Below are 23,185 nucleotides of genomic sequence, written 5' to 3' on the forward strand. Positions count from 1 at the left end.
GAGGCCGCGCTCGCGGGTATATACGCGGCCGCCGCGCCCCGCCCCCCGATTCCTGGAACTGCGCGGCCGGCCTTCTTGTAATGTTTAGTCACTACTCGCAGCAATGAAAGGCTGCGCGGAGGGCGAAGGAGGGGCCGCGGGCGGCCGAGGGCGGGCCGCGAGCGGGGACGGGACCGGCCGAGACGCGCGCACAGACAAAGCGCGGCGCGAGGCGGCCCGGGCGGCCGGCGGGCGCGGCGCCAGCCCCGGCGGCGCGTTCCTGGCAGCGGCCCCTCCCCCCACCCTCCGCGCGCGCTCCGCCCCCAACTTCTCATTCACACTTTCCCCCTCCCTTCTAAGAAGGCAGGTTTCTGGCAGAGGCGGGGGCCCCCGCTCCGGGAGCGCGGGCAGTTCCAGGAGGCCGAGCGGGAGAGGCTCCCGGCTCCCCTTCCCCTTTTCTCAGACCTCGCGGGGACACCCCCCTCGCCCCCACCCGGGCCCGCCCGAGGTCTCGATCGCGGCCCCAGGAGGCCCGGGCCGGCCGCGAGGGGACTGGGGACACCCCAAAGCCGGGCGGCGAAACTGGGGCCGCACCTGGGAGCTGAAGTGGGGGAGGTGTGGGGGCGGGGGGACGTGCGGGCACGTCCCGGAGGAGAAGCCCGGAGCCCCGGGGATGGAGGGGACGCAGCCTGCGTGGCAGCTGTCGGGCCTCAGTCCCTGGGCCCACTGCCAGGTTCCCTGCCGACGCCGACATGAGCGCCGCCTCCCGCCACCAGAAAACCAGACACAAACAAACAAGAACCGCTTTCACACATCTGGGTCTCCCAACTTTCGGGGTGCGGTGTGGGCCCTGCCAGGTGCTCTCCCTCGGCGGGACGGGCCCCGGGGCGAGCAATGGCCCCACCCCGCGCCGGTGTCCGCTAGAGGGCGCCCTGGGGTCTCGTAGAGGGAGTGGAGTTTGGAGCTGCAAGGAAACCCGGAGGGGGCGGGCTGTGTGTGTGTGTATGTGTGTGTATGGAGGGGGTGCTGGCTCAGGAGCCAGGGCGAGGCACCTTCCCGGGGTACCGAGGAGAAGTCTCATCGCAGTCTGGAATTAGAGCTGGGAATAAAAGTCCAGTAGGGGAGGGTTTCCAGAAAACAGTTTTCAGGAGTTCAGCCCACTTCCAGATGGCCCAGCACCGCCAAGAATGTGTCCCCCTCCCCCCACCCCCCCCACCCCCGCCTGTACCTCTGGGTGCGAGGGTCTGATGTCTCTTCAGGGGTGCAGAGGTGATTGGGGTGAACCGTGGATTTGCTCTTGGTCACGCTGGCATGAATGTGGGTGGTTTGGGCTAACCAGGGCCAGCTCTATGAAGGTTGGAAAAGTTTGCAATCTGTCCCCAAAAGGGCAGTGGGATGCTGGAGACACCTGAGAGTGCACGAGCAGAGGAGGGGCAGAGACAGAGGGAGACACAGAATCTGAACTAGGCTCCAGGCTCCAAGCTGTCAGCACAGAGCCCCATGCGGGGCTCGAACTCCCAAACGGTGAGATCGTGACTTGAGCCCAAGTCGTTTGCTTAACCGACTGAGCCACCCAGGCGCCCCTTGAGAACCTCACCTCGCAGGACATGCGGGCTTTGGGCCATGCCCTCTTCCCAGATGCCACCCTACCGAAGATGATGAGTCAGAAAGGGAAGGACAGATGCTAATGGCAGGCATCTTGGGAGTCTAGGACACAAAGGCCTGGTTCGTTTGCTTCTCCAGGAGCGGACAGGCACCTCACTGCCTTTGCCATTCTGTCTTCAGTCTGTGCCATCACCTCTTCCCCTCACAGATGTGGGGGGACCGAGTGAGATTTGGGCAGGACACCCGGCCTCCCTGAGATTCAGTTTCCACGCACAAAGTAAGAACAGTAACCTTTTCCCCATCAGAGAGCTGAGATTCACAAGAGATTCTGCACATCAAAGTGTGCTAGAAATGGGTGTATCTCAGTCTCGTTCTTCCTCAGCTTCTAGGAGCAGACAGTAGTAAGGAGGAAGTCTTTTATTTATTTTTTTCAAGTTCCATTTTTTTTTTCAACGTTTATTTATTTTTGGGACAGAGAGAGACAGAGCATGAACAGGGGAGGGGCAGAGAGAGAGGGAGACACAGAATCAGAAACAGGCTCCAGGCTCTGAGCCATCAGCCCAGAGCCCGACGCGGGGCTCGAACTCCTGGACCGCGAGATCGTGACCTGGCTGAAGTCGGACGCTTAACCGACTGCGCCACCCAGGCGCCCCTCAAGTTCCATTTTTACTTAAGTAATCTCTACACCCAAGGCGGGACTCGAACTCACAACCCTGAGATCAAGAGTCACGTGCGCCTTTGACTGAGCCAGCCAGGCGCCCCAAGGAGGAAGTCTTGTTGTTTCTGGTCGCTTCTGCAGAGGGGGGATATTGATTTATCCAACACATTTCACAAATATTGGGCTCTGTGTACCAGGCATTGTGCTAAGTATTGAAATATAGTGATGAATAAAACTGGGTCTTTGCCCTCGAGATGCTTGTGGGCTAATGAAATGGATTCTCGTCCTCTCTATAATCAGTTCATTCTTTTTCTCGTCCAGGAAAAGGACAAGAGGAGGCTGCACCATGACCATACACTTCTGTGCTGAGCCCGTGAAGGGCGAGGAAGACTCACAAGGAATAACCCTGGAGTTAATGGATGAGAAAGTGCTTTGTAAATTACAACGGTCTGACACAAGTCAGGTCCATTCATCCAGTCCACAAACCTTCATTGAGTGCCTGCTTTTGCCAGGCACGGAGCAGAGTGCTGGGAAGAGAGAGTGCTGGGTAAATCCTGCAGGGAGACAGGCGAGGCAGAGACATGCCCCCCTCCCCCCCCCCAAGTGAGGGGTGCCAGGAGAAAGGGGTGATTACGACCCTAGGATACTGTGATAGTTCATTTTTTAGGTGAGGGGAGATGTCGAAGGGGGAAGATAAGGAGGACGAAACAGCCCTGGAATAAACAACAGCATGGTCCCCAAATGAGCCTGGGCTCTGCAGAGACTGCCTATCTGCTGGGAATGTGCCCTGGAGCACAGGGCGGATTGGAAGAGAAGAGAGGGGGGGCGGCGTGCTCAGGGGGGTCCTGAAAGGGGCTCTCAGGGCTGGAGAAGGTCAGGGCTTGCAGTGGGAAGGTGGGCTGCGTTCCTTACGTACTGACTCTGGAGATTGAACTGCTGTCTAGGCTCCCCCATCGAGTACCTGTATGACTTCTGGCAACTTACTTCGCCAGCCGTGCCTCAGTGTCCTTATTGGGTTTTGTTTTGATGTTTATTTATTTTTGAGAGACAGACAGAGTGTGAGTGGGGGAGGGCAGAGAGAGAGAGAGGGTCACACAGATTTCAAAGCAGGCTCCAGGCTCTGAGCTGTCAGCACAGAGCCCAATGCGACGCAGGGCTCAAACTCACAAACTGTGAGATCATGACCTGAGCCGAAGTCGGACGCTTAACTGACTGAGCCACCCAGGCGCCCCTCAGTTTCCTTATTTGTAAAGTGGGCTCATAACAGTACCTACTCTGTCCGGTTGATGGGAGAACTTATATATGACCCAATGCTTACAATGGTGCCTTGCACATAGTTAATGCTCAGTGCATGTTGGCTATAATTCTTTTTTTTTTTTTTTAAATGTTGATTTATTTTTGAGACAGAATGCGAGAGGGTTAGGGGCAGAGAGAGAGGGAGACACAGAATCCAAAGCAGGCTCCGGGCTCCGAGCCGTCAGCACAGAGCCCGACGCGGGGCTCGAAGTCAGGAGCTGTGAGAACATGACCTGAGCCCAAGTCAGACGCTCAACCGACTGAGCCACCCAGGCGCCCCGGCTATAATTCTTCTGAAAGCACTGGGGTGTCTGGGGAAGGGAGGCACTGCCGAAGCTTGGGTGGCAGGGGGTGGACGTGACCACGAGGCTTTATGCTTTGGAGAGCTATGTATCTCCCATGCAAGATGCAGTCTGCAAAGTTGCCTGTCTTCAAAGAGTTGAGCCAACTACCAAGGTGCCCCTTAGCTTTCTGGCATCTCCAGGGTCTGCAATGCCTTGGGAGGCGCCAAAACTTCTCAGTGGGTGTGTGTCGAAGGCTCTGTGCTCCAGAACGTTCCTCAGGCCTGGGTCTTTGCATGTTCACTTCCTTCCGGGTGGAACTGCCTTCCACACCTTGGCTGGTTTCTACTTTTCCTTTAAGACTTGGCAGAAACTCGGGTGAAACTTCCAGGATAGCTCTTTCCACGTTGACCAACGTGCCCTGACTGCTCATCCAGTGAGAACCTGGAGGAAACAGACTGGTTTTTTCAAACCTGGTACGTAGAAAGTGCTCAATGAATCCTCTTTTTTTTTTTTTAAAGTTTATTTATTTTGAGAGAGAGAGCGCAGGGGAGGAACAGAGAGAAGAGAGAGCAAGAACCCCAAGCAGGCTCTGCACGTCAGCGCACAGCCCAATGCGGGGCTCAAACTCCCGAACCGTGAGATCATGACCTGAGCTGAGATCGAGAGTCAGACGCTTAATCGACTGAGCCGCCCAGGCGCCCCTGAATCTTTTTTTTTTTTTTAAGTTTATTTATTTTGAGAGGGGGAGGGGAGGGGCAGAGAGAGAGAGGATCTCAAGTAGACTGTGCACTGTCAGCACAGAGCCCAACGCAGGGCTCAACCTCGTGAACAGGGAGATCATGACCCGAGCGGAAAAAAGAGTCTGATGCTTGACCCACTGAGCCACCCCAGGCGCCCCTCGGTGAATTTTTAATGAGAGATTGTGTTGACTTCTGCTTTCCATTATTTTTAGGAACCACCTACTCTGCTTACTTCTAGAGTAGCTAGTGGTTTCTTCCTGCAGGGCTCAGGGGCACCTATGGGATAGACGGTGTGGAAACCCCATGTGCATGGAGATTACCAGGCTTGCTAATCTAAAGGTAGATGGAGTGATTACCCAAACTCTGCTGGGAAACGGGGAAGGAGGCACTGGGCCGATACAGGGCACACCCCCAGGGACCCTCTTCCAGGCAAGAGAGCCACCCAAGCCAGAGCCCATCCAGGGCGACCCAGGGGACCCAGGGCAGTGCTGATCTCACTTTCCCTGCCTGCGGAGGGTGGGGGGAGCGGTGGGGGGGGGGAGGGGAGGGGGGTTGGGCTCTGGGAGGAAAGCTCATCTAAGTCCCGCCCCTCGGCCCCACCCACTATCTTCCTGGCCGGAGGGATTTAGGAGACTCCTGCCTGCTAATCTCTCCCTTTGCAGAATTTCTACGAAGTCAGAATCCCATTTCCAGGCAAAGGTGCTTGGTCATAAAGATAATACAGATTTATTCATGATGGAGGGGAAGTACACAGCGGTTTCAGCTGCCTGCGGGGCTCCACTTACTCATGGGGGAGTGACAGAGGATGAGCTTTGGCCCAAACCTCGCCGATAGGAACCCTGGCGCCTGTGGGGTGGTCGTGGGAAGCTATGGCCTGGTCTGGGGAACACGAGGTCCCGTACTTGCATGGATGATCTTCCTGTCTTCGGGCCAGCCTGGGGGCAGGCTCTGAGGTTGCCATTGTTTGGAGGCAACATTGGCCACCAGATGGGTTAGGAGACTGGCCTCAGACCACAGAGTTGCTCAACACCAGGCCTCCCTCTGTCTCTAAGACTGGTGGGCTTTCTGTGGCACAAGAAGGCAGCTGGGGTTGACGGCCCAGTGGCTTTATATTACTTATTCTGCATTGATTGTGCCTTTATTGCATGCCCGTTAGTTGACCAGGCCTGGGGTTACAGTGGTGGGGAAAAGGATCTGGGTCCCTGCCTCTGGAGATTCTAGTCTGGTGCTGGCAGTTCAGAGAGCGGGGCAGGAAGCAATGAGGCCTCTCCTCTCTCACCCCCCTCCCCCATTTTCTCCAGCCAATTTGGAGATGATGCGGGGGGGGGGGGGGACCTGTGTCTCCCCGGACCTCTTGGAAGCTGTGCCCCCTGCTGCCCCAGTGTGGTTCTGCCAGGGCCCGGCTCCGCTGGGCAGTCCAGCCCTGATGCCTCTTGTGTCTTGTGCCCTCTTGGAGGCAGCCCCTGCCTGTGCGGGCGGACGGCCTTGCTTGGTGGCAGGGCTATGACGCCCGTGACCTTCCAGTGCGGTGAGAGGGGGGAGGCGGCGGAGTGGGGGGTGGGCGGGGGGAAGGTGCAGGGACCTCACCACAGGTGGACCCTGATCTCTGTCTTTGCTGCTTTCGACCATCCTGCAGAGGCCGGGCGGGGAGGCCGGCTGGGACAATGGGACAATGGTTTGTGGCTTTTGTTCCTGCAGGGAGGGGCAAGGGAGCTGATGAAAAGGTTTGTGGCTCTGATGTCTGGAGGAGTTCTTTCAAGCCTGACATTCCAGACCCAGCTGGCCTCTGGCATTTCCCAGAAAAAGTGCGGAGGGAGGGGAAGGAAAACACTTCACCAACCCACCCACCCTGCTTTCTCACATTCCTTGTTCCCTCTGGGGCTTGGGCCGGGCCAGAGTCCTGGGGCAGAGGCCCATCCTTCCACCCACCGAAGGGTGGTGGGAGGGTAGGGGGTGGGGTGGGAAGGTAGGGGGTGGGGTGGGGGGGACTTTAGGAGGGCACAGAGGGTATGAAGCGTGTGGGGCGCCTGTTGGGGAGAAGGGAAGTTTCTTCCCACCACTTCATGAGGAATCTACATCTGTTCCAAGTTCTGAGTTGGGGCTAGAGAATGGGACAGTTAGCTTCCAGCCAGCTGTCTCTCCTGACCCCAAATCAACAAACCCTGCTCTGTCCGGGGCTGGGATGGGAAGAGTCTCCATTCGCCCTGGAGCAGCCGCTGTGCCCGCGCCCGCGCTCAGGAACAGACACCAGGGCAGCGGGCAGTTCTGGGAAGAGGCCGTGGTGAACCATCTGGGCTGTAACACAAGTGAGGCCTGGCCCGGTGCCCAGAGCTAAAGTGGCAGTGCCCAGGAGAAGGAGAGCCTGGCGACAGGGAGTGGGGAGTGAGGCTGGCACCCAGGAGTTTTTGCCTGGGCTCAAGATGGCCTTGGAGAGCCAAGGGTTGGTGGAGAACCACCGGCTGGAATAGCTTGCCTGCAGATGGCTGGCTCCTGGAGCGAGGCAGCTGGGAGCCCCTAACCCATTGGGTTCCTGGGTTTGGGACTGCTCACCACCTCACCTGGGTGTGCGTGTAGCATCTGAACTGAGCCCCCCCCCCACACCCTGCATTAAGCTTCCCGCAGTGGTGAGATCTTCACGGCGACCCCTTGAGTCCCCTAACCAGGTGTGTGACACCACTAGCAAGGTCCTTGGGTCCCCGCATTGTGAAGCACACACTGGCATGCACTTTGTTAGGCACCAATTCGTGGGCAAGTTCAAAGGGGAAACGATACACCCTCTCTCTGGCTCCCAAGGTCTAGAACCAGCCATGGGGGCAGAGAAGTGTGTCCGAAGGAGTGGGAGGTGGGGGTCTCTATCAGGGACAGAGGTGAGGCTCTAAAGCATGACGTTGAGGTGGGTCTCCTAAGCCCCTCCTTCCCACTTCTCCCTTGGCTCTCATCTGGCCCCATGCTGTGTCACTCAGAGTTTCTTAACCGGGGTACAGGTACTGCCCCCTCCCCAGGATTTCATAAGCCCCCTGTATTTGTAAACAAAATGCCAGTGGCGGTCCAGATTTCTGGGGTAGATAAACCTACCTGGAGTCACTTCCCGCTTCTGCAAGATTTATTTCACAAAGTCATTCATTCATTCATTCATTCATTCATTCATTCATTCATTCATAAGAGATCATTGTTGAGTGCGTTCTGCGCATCAGAGATTGAGCGGCGTGCCCAGAAGTTATCAGTTTGGGACCTCAGGAAATTTAGATTCTTTCCAGGAGGTCAAGATTCTCCCACAGTTGATGTCATGACTAGTCAATTTTGAATGCACCATGAGTCCTGTAAAGGAAGAGTCCTGGGGGGCTGTGTGAGCATATTATGGGGAGACTGAATCTATTGGGGGGAACAGCCGAGGGGATTCCCTGAGGAAGTGACACACGCAGGCTGTTGGGAAGCTGAGGTCTGGAGGGGTCACCTGACCTCCCCACGTTTCCCAGCCTGTAGGTGCCCGGGGACCGGCGCACCTCCAGTGCCAGGGTGTCTGGGATCCACGGCCCCCCCGCTGAGTTTACAGCTCACTCTGCCTCTCTCTCCCTCCCACCTACTAACGTGACGGCCTTGGCCTTCGATCCCTGCTTTCAGGCTCAACCTGAGGCAGCTACAAACTGGTAAGATGAGAATGTTGTTCCCCCTTCAACCCCTGAGAGGTGGGTCAGACACATTCTCTGATTTTTGGAACTTTGAGACTCAAAATGTGTTTCACAAACAGGCAATACAGTCCCAGGGTTCGACATTCAAACATTACAAACAGATGAACTGTGGTCTTTTACCATCTTCAACTCTTACCTTGTTCTCCCGTGGTGCTTGGGACATTGTTTTGCAGACCGGAAGATGTGAGTGGAGTAGTGAACTAGGGCTGAGCATGACCCGTAGAGGCACTGGTTAGACTGCAGGGAATTAAAAACATATATACATATATGTTTGAGACGACATTTAAAAATCTGGAAATCTCACATTCACATCTGACTTTGGGGCTTTCTTTGGAAAAAATGGGTCGTCTGGCAGCAGAGGGTCTACACTTGGCAGGTCTCCACTGGCCCCTTAGATGGGACATGGGCTCTCCAGCTCAGCATAGGCCCACCCCCAGGATTGGCCTCTCCTCCTCCCTCCGCTCCCCGCCAGGAGCCCCAGGCACTGAGGCAGCAACCCCACCTGGCCTCCGTCTTCCCACCTCCCCTTTCTAGGCTAAAGGGCAAGAAGGACGACATTCTTTGAGTCTCTTCCCTAAATTCCAAGAGACTGGAAATAAATCCAGCCTGGTCCTGGGAGTCCCACCTGCTCGGTGGATGTGGCCCCATCTTAGGCAAGACTCATCCTGAGCTGGGGTTCTCGAGCGAGGCCCAGGGCACGCTTAGCCTCTTGCTTCAATTAACCGTGGGGGCCAGGTGGGGAGAAAAGCAGGGTACGGCCATGTCAGGACCGGCTTCTGCCAAGGAGCCCCCAGCAGCTCGCCTCGGCTCCCCAAGCAGGACCCAGAGAGCCAGGGATTCCCTGGGACAGAACTGGCCACGGGCCGCAGTGTTTCCCCACGTGCTGGACTGCTACATCGGGAGGAGGCCGGCAGGTCCTTGCTGGGGTGGCGCTGGCTGCCTGCCACGCCACAAGAGGCTGAGATTCCCCTGAAACCGAGAGCTGCATTTATCTCTCACCAGCGACACAGAGAAACAAACCGGCACGCTCTGCCCAGGAGGCATGTCCAGAAATTTGGGCCCCAGGCTTCTTGGTGATGAAATGCCAGATTATCCTGGGCCTCTCTGCGGCAGGGAGGCATGGATCACGTCGAGGGACAGGTGGGGTTTTGTTTTGCCGATGACAAGATTTTTCGACGCCGAAAAGTTTAAATGATAAGTGCAAGAACTTTGACCCGCTCCCCGCGCCCCCCCCCCCCGCCCCGGCCACCTGAGGCCCCTGGTGCTAGAAAGACCTCATCTCAAGCACTTTTAGGGCCACGCAGGCCTGGGAGGGCTCAATGCCTGGTACCTCGGCTACGGCCATGGGAAAAGACCTGGTCTGAAGTAGAAGTTGGCAGACCGTGGCACACAGGCCGGCAGACTGTTTTTGTAAATAAAGTTTTATCGGAAATACGGCTGCACGGGTTCGTATTGGTTGCGGCTGCTTTTGTACCCGGTTGGGCAGTTGCCCGTGAGGCCACCCGGCTCCAAGAGGGTACAGGGCCCTTGAGGGAAACGTTGGCCGACCCCTGCTCTGGGGGAACAGAAGCCCGGAGGGCTGGAGTCAGGTCTCAGTTTGGAAGGGGGTGGGAATGGGAGGAGCTGGGAGGACGTGCTCATGAGTGGACAGAACAGCTAAGCAAAGATCCTGAGGTGGCAGCGTGGGGGTGGGGTGGGGGGAGGGAGGGTGTTGAGGGATTGAGAAGAGACGGGCCGGTGAGGCCGGGGCACGACGGAATGAAAGAATGCAGTGGTCCCCAGCTGGCTTCATCCCCCCAGCACCTAAGCTCCATTCCCCGGGAACCAAGCGTGCACTCCTCAGAAGCAGCTGATAGCCCCCTGCCTACGGGACAAACCGGACAAACCGATGGGAGAGTTTCTCCTCGCCGGAGGGAGGTGGGCTGGACCACCTCTTCCTCCTTCTGGAATTTGCTAAGTGCCCCGTGGCTGAAAGAGACCCTTGCGCCCGAAGTAGTCTGGGGAGGAGGGGCCTTCCGCTTGCGTTGGCCTGATTTTCGGTTCGTGTGTGAATCACAGACAGTGAGGCATGGGCCCTTGGCTCAGGATTTCCTGATGTTTCCTGCCCGGGACAGCAGCCTGGCTATCAGGGGCCGCAGCCCACCCCTCCCTGACGTCAACTCTCCTTCCAGTGAATGCGTTTCCTTTTCCGTTTGGGAAGACCTGATATCTGTCAGCGGTCTCATCAGCTCTTGTCATTGTAACCCTGGCACCTCCTGTTCGGGAAGGAGCCGGTGCGACTGGCCAGAAAGCAGTGGGTGAGGGCAGGAGGGTGAGGGGGGCCTCAGCAGATGGGCTTCCGAGCCATCAGGGGTCTCAGAGGGCACATGCCTTCTGGCCCAGGGTCATCAAGGTGTGAGTGGAGAGCCCTGCCGCAGCCTAGCCTGCTGGCCCTCCAAGCAGCTTGGGGTACTCCCAGGCCTCTTCTCTGGGCCACCTGTGTCACCTGAGAGTGACTTATCTCCTTTACCTGTGCTCGCTAACCAGCCGACGTCTCTCCTGGTGGAAAGTGTTTGTCTTGTCATCGCGTAAATGCAACCACTAAAAAAAATCGCTCAATCCCTGAAAACCACTATTTAAAATTTTTGCAACTTCTAAATGTGCACGTCCTAGGGCAAAGTCGTGGTTGCCTCATTCTGGTAGCAGCTCTGACAGTTTCAAACTAGCCATGAAGGACAGAGGCTCTAGGTGGGTGGCTTCAGAAGGCACTGGGTCATTGCCTGCTGTTTATACGTAAATGCTGACTGGTGTAACTTACCGTGCTGTAATACGAGACCGTATTAACTGCAATTTATTTTAGATGGGAAATTGCCAACGGGACAGTACTATGGTTGTCTGTCCCCCTCAGTACCTCACCCGGCAAAGCACCACCGCCCCATGCAAAAAGAAGCTGCCAGCTCTCTTCTGGATGGGTAGAATGCTCCTGTGGTCACCATTGAACATCACGGTGCAGGCATTCAGCCACTTGACCCTACAACTACGCCTTGTCCTAGGCCCCGTGCAAAAGTGGAATCAGGCAATGGATGGTCTCATCCTAGTTACTGGAAATTAGGAAATTTGATGATTCACCCCTTCTAACTCGGAAGAGGTGAATCAGAGTCCACCTTGTATTTGTAAAGGTCTCTAAACGTAAAGGAAAGCTTGCAACAATCTGAAACGCTCGTTGGTCGTAAACAAGTTGGAAACTCTTGAATAGCCCCACGTAACCAAGGTTAGCGGTTTTGTGTATTTACTTTCAGTCTGGCTGCACACGATGCTGTCTCCCAATTTTTAATTTTCCCAACGAGATAAGCTCTAGACTACTAAAATCTGGATTTTTCCACTTGTGTCACTCAAGATTCTTCTAGGACGTAATTCTTCATGGCCGCGCGCGGTCTTCCCACGCAGCGATGCCCCATTATTTATTTCACCAACTCTCCCACTGTTGATTGCCTCCACATTTTTGGTATCATGCACAATGCCGAGACGAACATTCTTGCAGGGAACGCGTAACTGACTTCCGTGGGATACCTGGGTGGAAGCGGAGTTCGGAATGTTTTGCATCCCGTGTGTCCACAACACCCCCACCCCGGGACAAGGACGATGTGGCCACCTCCTACGGCTCTTCCGGTTCCCGAGTCCCAGTCCACGTGGGTCGGCCGAGGAACCCCATGTTTCGGGTCAGAGCCATCTCCCCTGCCCCTCAGGACATTGCCACATCTTCTTTTCGAAGATCGGCTAGCGAAGGTGCTCCCGGTTCCACGGACGCGGCCCTCGGCTCGCAGGACCGCACGTTCCCCGGGCCTGCCCGCTGCACCTGCTCGGGAGCCCCGGCGTCGGGCACGGCCGGGACTCCGCGAGGCCAGGCGACTCGGGCGCGCGGGACGCTCCCGCGGCGTCTGCGCCTGCGCCCCGCGCGCCGCCTGCACACCTGCGCCCGCCCCGCCCCCGCCGCCACTTGTCCGCGAGCGCCGCTGTCAATAAAGTTCTTGCGCGCCGGAAGCGGAAGCGCCGAGTCTCCATGGCGGCGGCGGCAGCGGCGGCGGCGGGGCCGGTGCTCTGGAGGCGACTGCTGGGCCTGCTGCCCGGCCGCCCCGGGCTGGCCGCGCTCCTGGGGCGCCTGTCCGACCGCCTGGGCAGGAACCGGGACCGCCGGCGCAGGAGGTGAGAGGCGGCCGGGCCGGCCGTGGCGGGGTCGCGGCCGCAGCCCTGCCTCCCTCCGCACCGGGAGTGCGCGCTCACGCGGGGGGCCGAGCTCGGGCGCCCCGGGCCCCGGCGGCTGGCGTGGCGGGGTCTGGTGGCGAGAGACGCCGCTTGGGTGCGGAGGGGGTCTTTTCCTTACGTGGTCCTGGCCGCGGGGTGGCTCGGCCGGAGTGAATCAGCTCAGCCGGGATTGTGTTCGTGCAGCGCTTCTCACATCCTGCCCGAGAAGGCTGTGAAGCAATCCTGAGTCAGTGACTCTAAGGCCAGGGAAGAGGAACCACTCGACCCCCCCACCCCCCTTCACACTTTTCAAAGGGCCCGTGTTCTGGAAAAGTACTGAAGTGACTTATGTAAATGGCGAGGGAGGCTTTGAAGCGGTTTGTTCAGGCAGTGGGCTTTCAGAGTCAACAATTGCCTAGAACATGCTGACCCAAGAGGCCTGCTGTTAGTGCTAATGTAAAAAGAAAAAAAAAAAAGATTTCTTGTGTGCAAATGGTTTTCTTATCAGAGACACTCAAGTCTTACCCTTGATCCTTAAAAAATTTTTTTTTAATGTTTATTTATTTTTGACAGAGAGACAGAGCATGAGCTGGGGAGGGGCAGAGAGAGAGGGAGACACAGGATCCGAAGCAGGCTCCAGGCTCCGAGCTGTCAACACAGAGCCCGACGTGGGGCTCAAACTCGCGAACCACAAGATCATGACCTGAGCCGAAGTCAGTAGGCTCAACCCACTGAGCCACCCAGGCGCCTCCTTTGATCTTTTAAAAGAAAAAAAAAAAAAGAAAGGAAAAGATCTTAGACGTAAATGCCTTAGTAGGGTTTGCGTTGTCTTAGATTTTATCTGTGCTACTTGGGTGAGGATGAGACCTCCTGACTTTCCGTGCACAGATCTGTGGTCCAGTCATGCGTGCTGTTTCTAGGTATGGGAAGCAGCCTGCTTCATCCTGGGTTACGGTAGATGATTTTCAGTAAAAAATCGAGTTTGATTCAGGGTAACTTTTAGGTGATAGCATCGGGGCTATATTGAGCCCTTAGAAGCCTGCTGATCAGAATGGCTTTAAGTTTCATTATCAGTGAAACCGGCGGGGGCAGGGCAGAGGTGGCCTCAGCATTTTCTGTACTTGGTGTTTGGCCAAGACCTGGCCATTCCAGTGGGTAGTGAAGTCAGATGACTTCCACATCTCGGCATCAAACCACTGGGAAATTTGGTTTAAAGTTTCAAGAAATGTGCTCTCCTCAAAGATGAGGTGTTCAGGCAGTTTTGTAATTTCCCTGTATATATTTAAACTCTAGGAAGAACACTTCATTGTTAATTCCTGTTTAGCATTGGAATTGACTATTAACAAATTCTTTTGAAAAAGACATTTCTCTTGAGTGATTTGTGTGTGTGTGTGTGTGTGTGTGTGTGTGTGTGTGTGTGTGACGGGGGGGGGGTGGAGAGTGTGGCAGTGGGGAGAGTCTAAACTGACTTCCCAAAGTCCTTTTTGTAAATGGAGGCAGGAGGTGTGTCACCGTATTTCTTTTTGATTAAGCGGAGAGAGGGAGTTATATCTCTGGGTCAACAGTTATACCAGAAACTCACTTAAGCCAAAGAAACACAAGTGTCTGAAATTTGTGTTTTATAATCCTTAGGGGAAAAATGCTACTAGGACTGACTGCCGATAAGTGCTGCGACCAGTGTTGTGACAACACTGTAGCTTTCTGACCCCCTTTTTTTTTTTTCTTCTTGCCTTACTGCCTTACGGGTTTGCAGATTTTCCCGGACTCTTTGTGGCCTTGGTGTTGGGGTTTCTCTGGTCTTGTGTGGCCACTCATCCTCTATTGGCTGCTGACTTTCGTTTCTCCTCCAATCGTACGGTTGTACCTCGCAACGCCTCATTCCCCGAATGATGTGGTTTCTTGTAACTCTGGTCGTTGATTCATTGATAATAGTTCTGTGTAGTCATGAGCTTAGACTTTTTCAGATTTTAGCTCTGCCAGTCTGACTCAACTGTTGGAGTGCCTGGTGAATCCTCGTGGCTAACACGCGGGGCCGGGGGGGGGTGGGGGGAAAAGGAGGGTTCTTTCCTTGCAGCGGTTTCCTTGTTAGTTACAGAGACGGCCATAGTGACAGAGAATGCTACTTAAAATTACTTCCAATTAGTGATCTAGAAATACTGTTTTTCTCTTGAGCAGGCGTCTGACTCATTATCGCTTTGGACTGTTGGGTTCATTCGTTTATTCAGCATGCGTGTGTAGAGCACTGCTCTGCTGTGCGTAGGTGCCTAGGAAGACAGGTAAAGACATGGCCCCACCTTCAAGATGCTCAGACCCATAACAGAAGAAATAGTAGAGTAAGGTAGAAGGTCACGGCTGCGCCTAAGAGGCACACCAGGAGGTCACAGAAGGCTTCCTGGTGGCTGTGATCTCAGAGCTGCGTTTTGGAGTATAGGAGCAGGCTAGGGAGAGAAGGGGGAGCTGGTGGTGTTCAGGGAAGGATCCTGAGTGGTGTGGGCTGCTGATTGTAGCAGCAGAGGCGGAAGGCAGTTCTCAAGTCATTTCCAGGAGCTGACTGGGGGCGCTGAGTAGGGAAGGGAGGTGGAGAGAGGAGCTAGGAACAAACATCCTCTGGGCTGAGACCCAGGGAGGCAAGCTCTGAGATTTCTTGTAGTTTCCTTTCAGAGTGGTCTGGGCCTGAGGTGGTGGGGAGTGGAAGGTAGAGTCCGCTCTGGTGGGGGAGGCGTAGGGGGAGTGCCTGGGGGGTAGGTCGTGTGTTTGACTTGGGTGACTGCGTGAATGGAGGCACGCTTCACCAAAACGGGGGGTAAGAAAGGGGACTGGGTTTGGGGGTGATGATAAGGTGACCTCGGGGCAGGTCCACTAGTATCCAGGCACGTGCAGGTGGAGGTGTTCTGACAGATCTGGAGCCCAGGAGGGGCAGCCGACCCCAGATAGTCTGGAGTCATCAGGCTACACAGAATTGACTTGTTATTTGGGGTAGATGAACCTCAGTGGGAAAGGTGTCGGGGGGGCGCTGGTTCCTAATCTCTAGCTTGCCTGCCATGTGAGGAAGTATTTTCTTTGTGGCCTCCTTCTCTAAAAAAACACCAAACAAATGATTTTCAGTTTGAGCTATACGTGCAGAAAGGGCTTTATTTTTGAGACTCAAGTCCTGTTTTCTCTCTTCTAGGTGTGTGGGTAGGTGTGAGTATGAGGAGTGGTGAGGGGGCTCCAAACGTGAGTTAGAGGGAAACAGAGACCCAGAAGGCTGTTCGTTTGTTCTTTTTCTTTTCTTTCTCTCTTTCTTTTTCTTCCTTCCTTAATTTTTTTTTAACATTTATTTTTGAGAGAGAGACAGAGACAGAGCACCAGGCGAGGGAGGGGCAGAGAGAGAGAGAGAGAGAGGGAGACACCGAGTCCGAAGCAGGCTCCAGGCTCAGAGCTGTCAGCACAGAGCCCGGCCTGGGGCTCGAACCCACGAACGGTGAGATCATGACCTGAGCTGAAGTTGCATGCCCAACCGACTGAGCCGCCCAGGCGCCCCCCAGAAGGCTGTCCTTTCAGTTAGATTGTCTTCAGTTGTAACGGCAGGTCAGCACCCTCCGGTTCAGCTTGTTAGTATCTTCTACTCTGAGGGACCACCAGATTTCCAGAAATCACTTTTTCTTTAAACTTTGTAATGCTCCTTACTTGTTAGGGTTTAGTAGAGCCTGCTCTTGGTTTATTTACAGTAATAGAATGGGTGGGAGGGGGATACTTAGAGCGTAATTTCCCCCAAATAATTCAAACTTGATCCTGCGGGGAGTCAGCGGACAGACTTTTAAATTGTAGCTTTGTTGAGTTCACGTTAACCGTGACTGTCCCCCAGCACCCTGCGGCTGGGGACATGCATTAGGCTGGGTCAGTCAGCTGTGTGCCCCTAGAGAGTTAGCAGGGAGCCTGGATTAAAGCGTTTGGATAGGTCGTCCACTTGTGAACATGTGATCTGATGCACGTAAACGAGTACTTTTCGAGGCTGCTGGGAAGTCAGGCCCATCCGAGCCTCTGGATTAGTTGAACGTGTGATTGGTTCTCGACGGGCACTTGTGCTGTGTCTGGTGCTCTCACCGACCGACCACACCGTGTTGTGGGTTCTGTGGGATTTCTGGCCCCTGGATGTGAGCGACTTCCTTTTGGGCAAGTCCAGAGGACAGTCCTCTAGCTGGTCAGCACGTAGCCAAGTGCTGGCAGCCGCAGCCTCTCACGCCGGACTTGTGGCGGGAGTGCAGAGGGCCGTTGGTCTTTTGTAACCTACGGGAATTCACACTCACTTCCCTTTCTCGGGCTCGGGTCTTGCGCTAGTCAGGAAGGGCCGCCTGCTGCCGGGGACGCAGGAAGTACGGTGCCTTCATGTAGTTTCTTGAGAGCTTTTCTCAGGAAGTGCTATGACTGTTGCTTTTTTCTCATTAGCTCACTTTTTGACGTTTCGGTGTGCATGACTGGGGGGAGGGTGGGTTTTTCTTAAAAAGTAGTTTCTGAAAATATTGCAGTCCACCGAGCTTGGTTTCTCTTAAAAACTTCATTTTTTCGTCATTTTGTACAGATTTGGATGGGATCCAAGCCACAGAGCTTGTACCACGAATCTTATCTTACAGTTCCAGAAGAGCCCACGGACCTTCGGAGCATGGCCGAGCCCATGGTGGGGGCCACTTAGTTAGTACCCCGAGTGCGGTACGGGACAGGGGGTAGGGCTCCTGTGCTGTCCGTGGAGGATTTGTGGTTAGTGTCTGAGGACAGTCCTGTAGCATCGCTGTTTTCTTTGTTCAGAGCCCAGGATGCCCCCTTTTGAGAAGACCCCTGAGAGGGCGGCCCGCTCGTTTGGTTCCCGCTGGGGCGGGTGACCTTCCGCAGCCCCTGGGAAGCAGACCCCTGTCCTCCGAGGCGGAGAGGCTGTGGAGGGGACATGGGAAGCGTAGACCAGGGTGTAATTCTCTGGCGTTTGCCTGCCTTTGTTGGCCTCTCGCCGCTGCCACGGGGGAGCGGGGTTGGACCTCCAGGCACCCTGTCGCGCGTCCAGACGCAGGGAAAATGCAAGGCGTGCCAGTGTTTTTCTATGGAGCACCTGCAGCTCCGGGATGTTTGGTGAAATCAAGAGCTCCTGTCTCCCCACGAGAAGGAGAAACACCTCCTCTTTCCCCTGAGGCCCCCGGGGTCAGGAGCGGTGTCCAGTCGCGTCTCCGGGGCTCTCTGCCGTTTCCGAGCGGCTGACTGTCACGAACTCCAGTCCCCCCGCCTCCCGGTGCCTCGGCGGACGCTGGGCCGCTCTGTCCCACCTGGGATCACCCCTTGGGCCAGGTGGGCTTCCACTGTTCTCACTTAGTGGCGGCCGCCGGTCTGGGGGCTCAGGGAAAAGAGCCTCCTCGGTCAAGGCGGTTCAGATGTGGGTTCCTCTTAGAGATGGTGGGAAGAGACTTCGCTCCCCACGCCGCCCCCCCCCCCCCCCACGGTTCCCCTCCCTTCATACTTACTGTGCCCTCCTGGAGTCACCCTGAAGCCTTCCCCTCGCCCCCCTCACCCAGGGGGAGGAAGGGCCCCAGGTCAGGGGTCCTGAGCCCTAACACCCAGCCGGCTCCCCAGTGCGGGACTCTGCAGATGCTCTGCCCGAAGCCTTAAGCCTCGGGGCCGAACCTTTGCGGGCCTGCCATCCCGCGGTGGCTGGAGCCTGCCCTTCGGAGGGCGTGCTGCTTTGTTCCACTTTTAGACTCATGGGCTGGGGGGGGGGGGGGTTGTGTCAGTGCGCTAGGTTTGTTGTTGCCTCTGGCACCTGCTTGCCCTAGCCCTGTTCTCCAAACTTCCGTGGTATTCCGAGTAAAGGGGCTTGCCTTGGGAGGCCGGGTCGTCAGCAGAAGCTGTGATCGGGTCCCCAACCCCCTCTCCCCACTTCCTCTCTTCGTAACTAGAAACCGGGGCTAGGTGGTACCAGAGAGATGATTCAGGGGCGTCCAGGTCTCGGTGTGGAAATTGTGTGTGTGTGTGTGACTGACATGGCTGTGCTTTTTTGGTAAAGTAACCACAGCTCCTCAGATCTCTCGGGGCTTCGGTTCCTGACCTGGGACGTGTGGTTTCTTAGTAAACCTCCCTGGGGTGCGGGGACTTGCCCGCACAGGTGGTCGCCCCTGGAGACTGGGGTTACTGTGCAGTGGGGTTGCTGCTGGCACTGGAAGGAACCTTTTCTGGGAAGATTCCCAGGAGTTAGGCTGTGGAAAGCGGGAACCAGCCCCCCCACGGGCTTCTGGCCGAGGTGAGGGAACAGCGTGGGCCCCCAAGTGGACTCTGGCTTGGCTGTGCCTGCCCTGGCCGGGGCCCTTCGTTTCGAGTTAGATCGTCACCTGGCCACACGTGGTCTCCCCACGCCCATGTCGGCGCTGTGGGGCCCTTTGTAGAAGGCTTTGCTCCTTTCCAAAGTACCTTCCACTTTGGGTGTGCGAAATTGCCACTTGAGGGCGGGGTCTCCTCCCCCTCCCCCCCCCCCGCCGGGCCCCTGCCACCTCTCAGCTCCTTCTCCTCTCTAGCAAAAATAAACCTGTCAGTACACAGATTAAACAGGAAGCCAACATAAAAAAGCCCTCAACAGATCTTGGACGGAGGCCCTGGTGGAACATTCCCGGGGAAAGCTGCCTGGCAGGGACGAGACCTGCCCAAGGCAGCCCCGGGCCCTGAGCCTGGCCCGCCCGAGCCTGCCCTGGGCCTCTCCCGGGCAGGACGGGGCCGACGCTGGACCCCTTGGCATGTGTGTCATGGGGACTGGCCGCGGAGACCAGTTTTCCCGCTCACGGTGGCTGGCTTTTGCCAGTTCCCACTCCTTAGGTTTGCTCGCCCCTCCCCTCTCCTGGGGCAGCCCTCAGGGAGCCCGTCTGAAGGCAGGTGTTGTAAGGCCTCCGGGGGCTCAGGCGCCAAGAGCTCCCCTTTTCGGTCACTCGAAGCCCATGTGCTGTATGTTTTGACCTTTAATTAATGGCAGCGCCTGTGTCTTGTGTCGTTCTTGGAGGATCTCAGGCGGGTCAGCTTGTGAGGCCGCTGGGCTCGTGGGAGCCCGGGGCTGGGCAGCTCTTCCCTTGCGCCCCTCACGGGCCAGGGGGTGCTCACGTGATGACCGGGATGGAGGCCCTGGGCCCGCGCTGGCCCCCCTCCTGGGTTGCCATGTGCTGAGGACGTGTTTCCGCATCTCCCTTTTGGGAAGCTGATTGCAGTCTCTGGGCCCAGATGGGGGGTGTGGCCCGGGGTGTTGGCTGGCACCCTGGTCCTTTCTTTGGTCTGAGAGATGACAGGTGCCATGAGACTGGGGGTATGTCGGTCTGGTGCTGCTGCTGTGGGGTTTTCTGCCTCGGATGGACCATGTTTACTGAATGACTGGTAGACTTTAGGCCCCCTTCGGGGCTTCGGATGGATTGTCCCGCAGGCTCTCCCATCATCTCGTGGTCTTCCATTGGACTGGAGCGTCTTTCCCTCTCCTGGAAGCTGTCTTTGAGCACTGCAGGAACAAGGCTTATGGTTTGGGAAATCGAGGCAGCAGCTGCTAGTCTACGTGTCTAGGCCTTTTGCTTGCCAGCTGCCGCTCATCACCTGAGAACCTTAGCGAGCCAGTGGCCCCGAGTGCCGTCACCGCCCCCCCCCCCCCCCCCCCCGCATCACAGACAGCCAGACAGCGGGAAAGGTTAGCTGCTCTCCTCCCTCTGCACCGTGGGGCCCCAGGCCAGTCCACGACTTCCCTGGATCCAGGGAACCGCTACCTTCCACCCGCTGACTAAAGCGTTCTTGGCAATGAGTCGGCCGGGACAGACCGACGGGCTTTCTGGGAAGCACAGCTGTGGGCCATCTGGCGCCTGTGTAGGGACGTTCGCAGGCCCTGGGAAGATTCAGCGCTCTATCATGAGGCAAGTGAATGAAATCATCTTCCTGGAATCTGTGGCTCTTCAGGCCTTGGGGTGTTGCAGCGTCCCTTCCCCAGAGCCCCTCGCAAAGCTGCGGTAGAAGGTCACGCACGGCACAGGGATTTCCTGCTGCTGCTTGCTGGGATTCAGAGTCGGCCCGGGCTCGCGTGGGGCTCCGGGCGTATTGCCCCTCCCTCCCTGTCCCCGTGGAGGTGCCAGCCGGGGCGGGCGGCAGACCTGCGGATCCGCGGGTGCGAGGGCAGGACCTCGGTTGCCACTGTCTCTGCCTCAGCGGAGTGGAGCTGGTCTGGGGCGCAGCTTTATGTGGCGTGAGCCCCGGGGACGGTGTGTCCCAGGGCCGAGGGGGGGTGATTGTCGCCACGGCCGAGATGGCCCCCCTCCTCCAGGCTCTTCCTGTTCCAGCTCTTCTCTCCACAGCTGAGTATTAAAGAGAAGACTTTGTTTTTCTAGGTCCTTCCCTAAATAAAAGCCTTGTTTGTCTCTGCAGTCACACAGCTGGCGGCCTGGGTTGCGGTGATCACCCTCATCCCGGGCCTGCCTTCGTTCCGGGTGGCCTTCAGGGGCTTTGTGCAGGCGGGTTTGTCGGGGCGCCTCCGTGTTGAGCGCGTGCGGTGGCTTCCGTGAGTTTACTCGTGGCCGCACTCGATTTGGAGTTGTTTGGACCCAGCTGCCAGTTTGGGGTTTCTCTCTAGGCCTTGGCGCTTCTCAAGTCGCTCAGCTCGGACGGGCTGAAGGAAAAGCCCTCGGGCTTACCTGAACTAGGCCAGAAAATCTGAAATCGGTTAAAACACAAAACCCTCCACTTCCGCCTGCCCCCCGGTAGCTGGGACAGACTTCGAAGGCAGTGTTTGAGAAGTATGACCCTTTGCACGTCTCTTTAACCAGGTCACCATGGCTGCTGTTGGCTCCTTTGCTGTCCCCAGCGGTGCCCCAGGTCACCTCCCCTCCTTGCTGCCTGTGTCCAGAGGGTGTGCACAGGTTCCAGTGGATCCGGAACCTGGTCCCAGAGTTTGGGGTCTGCAGCTCGCACGTCAGGGTGCTTTCGTCCCCGGCGGAATTTTTTGAGCTCATGAAGGTAAGCTGTGTCCGCAGGAGAGAAGGAGGGACGTCTGAGCTAGAGGCTTGGGGACTTGGGGGCGGGAGGGTGTCCTGAGCAGAAGTGTCTTCTGTTCTGGAAGTTTCTTTCTTTTCTTTTTTTTTTTTTTAAGTTTTTTTATTTTGAGAGAGAGAGCGGGGGGGGGGGGGGGAGCAGAGAGAGAGAGACTCCCAAGCAGGCTCCACACTGTTAACACAGAGCCTGACGTGGTGCCCTGACTCACAAACCACAGGATCATGACCTGAGCCGAAATCAAGGGCCAGACGCTTCACTCCCTGGGCCCCCCAGGCGCCCCGCGCTGTGGCAGTTTCTGATGGCTGCTCTGCTTGTTGCTGCGGGTTGTTCTCCCTGTTAGGTTTTCAGCCTCACAGATGGTTGAGTTGCACTGTCCTCAGACGCTCCTGTGTGGCTCGCATCTCAGGTAGAGCAGCCCAGAGCGTGTGGGCACGTGAGGGGCGGGTCCCGGATTTCGAGTCTTACGGACGGACTGACCGCTTTGGTTCCATCAGAAGGGAGGTTCGTGAGGGGGCGTGGGCGTCCTTGCCGACGGGGTCTGAGACGAAAGGAACCCTACTCTAGTTATGGCACGAAGGCCCCTGCAAACGTCTTCAGGACACAGAACGTCCTGGAAACGAAGACCCGGCCGAGCCACGGATGACACTCGATGTGTAGGAAGTGGCTGGAATTCTCTCGTTCGGTGAGGAGGTGTTTAGAGACCACTGGGAGATTTGGACATCCGGTTTTAGGCCTTATGAGTCCTGTTCTTTCCTGTGACTTTGTCTACAGTTTGTGCCTTTTCTGTACTGGGGGAGGGGCTAACCTTTTGGGGGGGGGGGGCGGGCAGGCTCGGCTTGAGCCTTCAGTGCCCAGGTCTTCCGGTCTCATCCAGGTCCTCCAGGTTCAGCTGCGCATCGGAATAATTCATTTGAAGCTGATCAGTTTTTATTAACATGAACTCTCTGGGTTCAAGTTGGCAATGATGTTAGAGTTAAGGTCTGAACCGGTCAGACAGGCAGAAAGGGGGGAGGTCGTAGGAGATGTATGTAGAGATTAACTTTTCTACGGAACGGTCTGTAGTTGACTTGAATACTCGCCCCTTCTCCTTTGGCCCTGCTGTGCTGCGGAGCGCCGCTTAGCTTAATTTCTGACTGGCTCGTTCCAGAATGCATTCTGCTTGCGTGCGTGTTTCCCAGTCTGTGTACAGGCTCTCCCCACCTCTCCCCTGCACTGCTCCTCTGTCCCGTGCGTCCTTTTTGGCTAGAACTGATGTCAGGCCGTTTGCCTTTTGCTCCTACTTGGTTCTGTGTTCGGCTTGAAGAAACCGGTTCTGCAGAGGCAGGTTTTCGTGTTCTAGTCTACTCTGGGTGAGTGACTGGCTGCATCTCCGTGTGGCCGTCCCCAGGCTGTGCACCTGCCCGGGCAGGGTCGCGGAGGACAGGAAGGGCCCCGGGGCTTGGCCCGGCAGGCCAGGAGGAGGCCCTCTGTCCTGCCTTCTGGGTGGAGTCGAGGGCAGTTCTCCCCGCACAGGTGGTGCAGAGTGGGATGTATCTCTTCCCAGGGCCCACAGAGTGGCCTTGTTCCCTGATTGGGGAGCGCAGCCTGCCATCTGCCTGGCCCCGAGCCCTCGTTACAGGTGAGGCTGCTCCTACGGGCCTGGCGGCGGCACCCACAGGCAGTCTGCTGCCTGAGCCCGGGTGCCTGTACCCG

General features: G+C 56.8%; 1 protein-coding gene and 1 long non-coding RNA gene across 3 annotated transcripts in view; one reads left to right on the top strand and one right to left on the bottom strand.

Annotated features, from left to right (window-relative positions):
* Positions 1-11,065: 11,065 nt before the first annotated feature.
* On the bottom strand, positions 11,066-12,814 carry LOC123382108. The gene is made up of 2 exons (XR_006590008.1): positions 12,612-12,814; positions 11,066-11,800 (listed from the first exon to the last, which is right to left on the bottom strand). It is a non-coding gene; the product is annotated as an uncharacterized LOC123382108 (long non-coding RNA).
* The window catches only part of PGS1 (phosphatidylglycerophosphate synthase 1), a 34,841-nt gene continuing 23,924 nt past the window's right edge, over positions 12,269-23,185 (top strand). For both annotated transcript variants that reach the window (XM_023244152.2, XM_023244153.2), the window contains exons 1-2: positions 12,269-12,433; positions 21,268-21,457. In XM_023244152.2, the coding sequence (XP_023099920.1) occupies positions 12,291-12,433; positions 21,268-21,457 (333 nt within the window). In that variant the 5' untranslated portion in view covers positions 12,269-12,290. The remainder of the gene's footprint in view (positions 12,434-21,267; positions 21,458-23,185) is intronic.

This window comes from Felis catus, chromosome E1 (assembly GCF_018350175.1).
Source record: "Felis catus isolate Fca126 chromosome E1, F.catus_Fca126_mat1.0, whole genome shotgun sequence".
Classification (NCBI taxonomy): Eukaryota; Metazoa; Chordata; class Mammalia; order Carnivora; family Felidae; genus Felis; species Felis catus.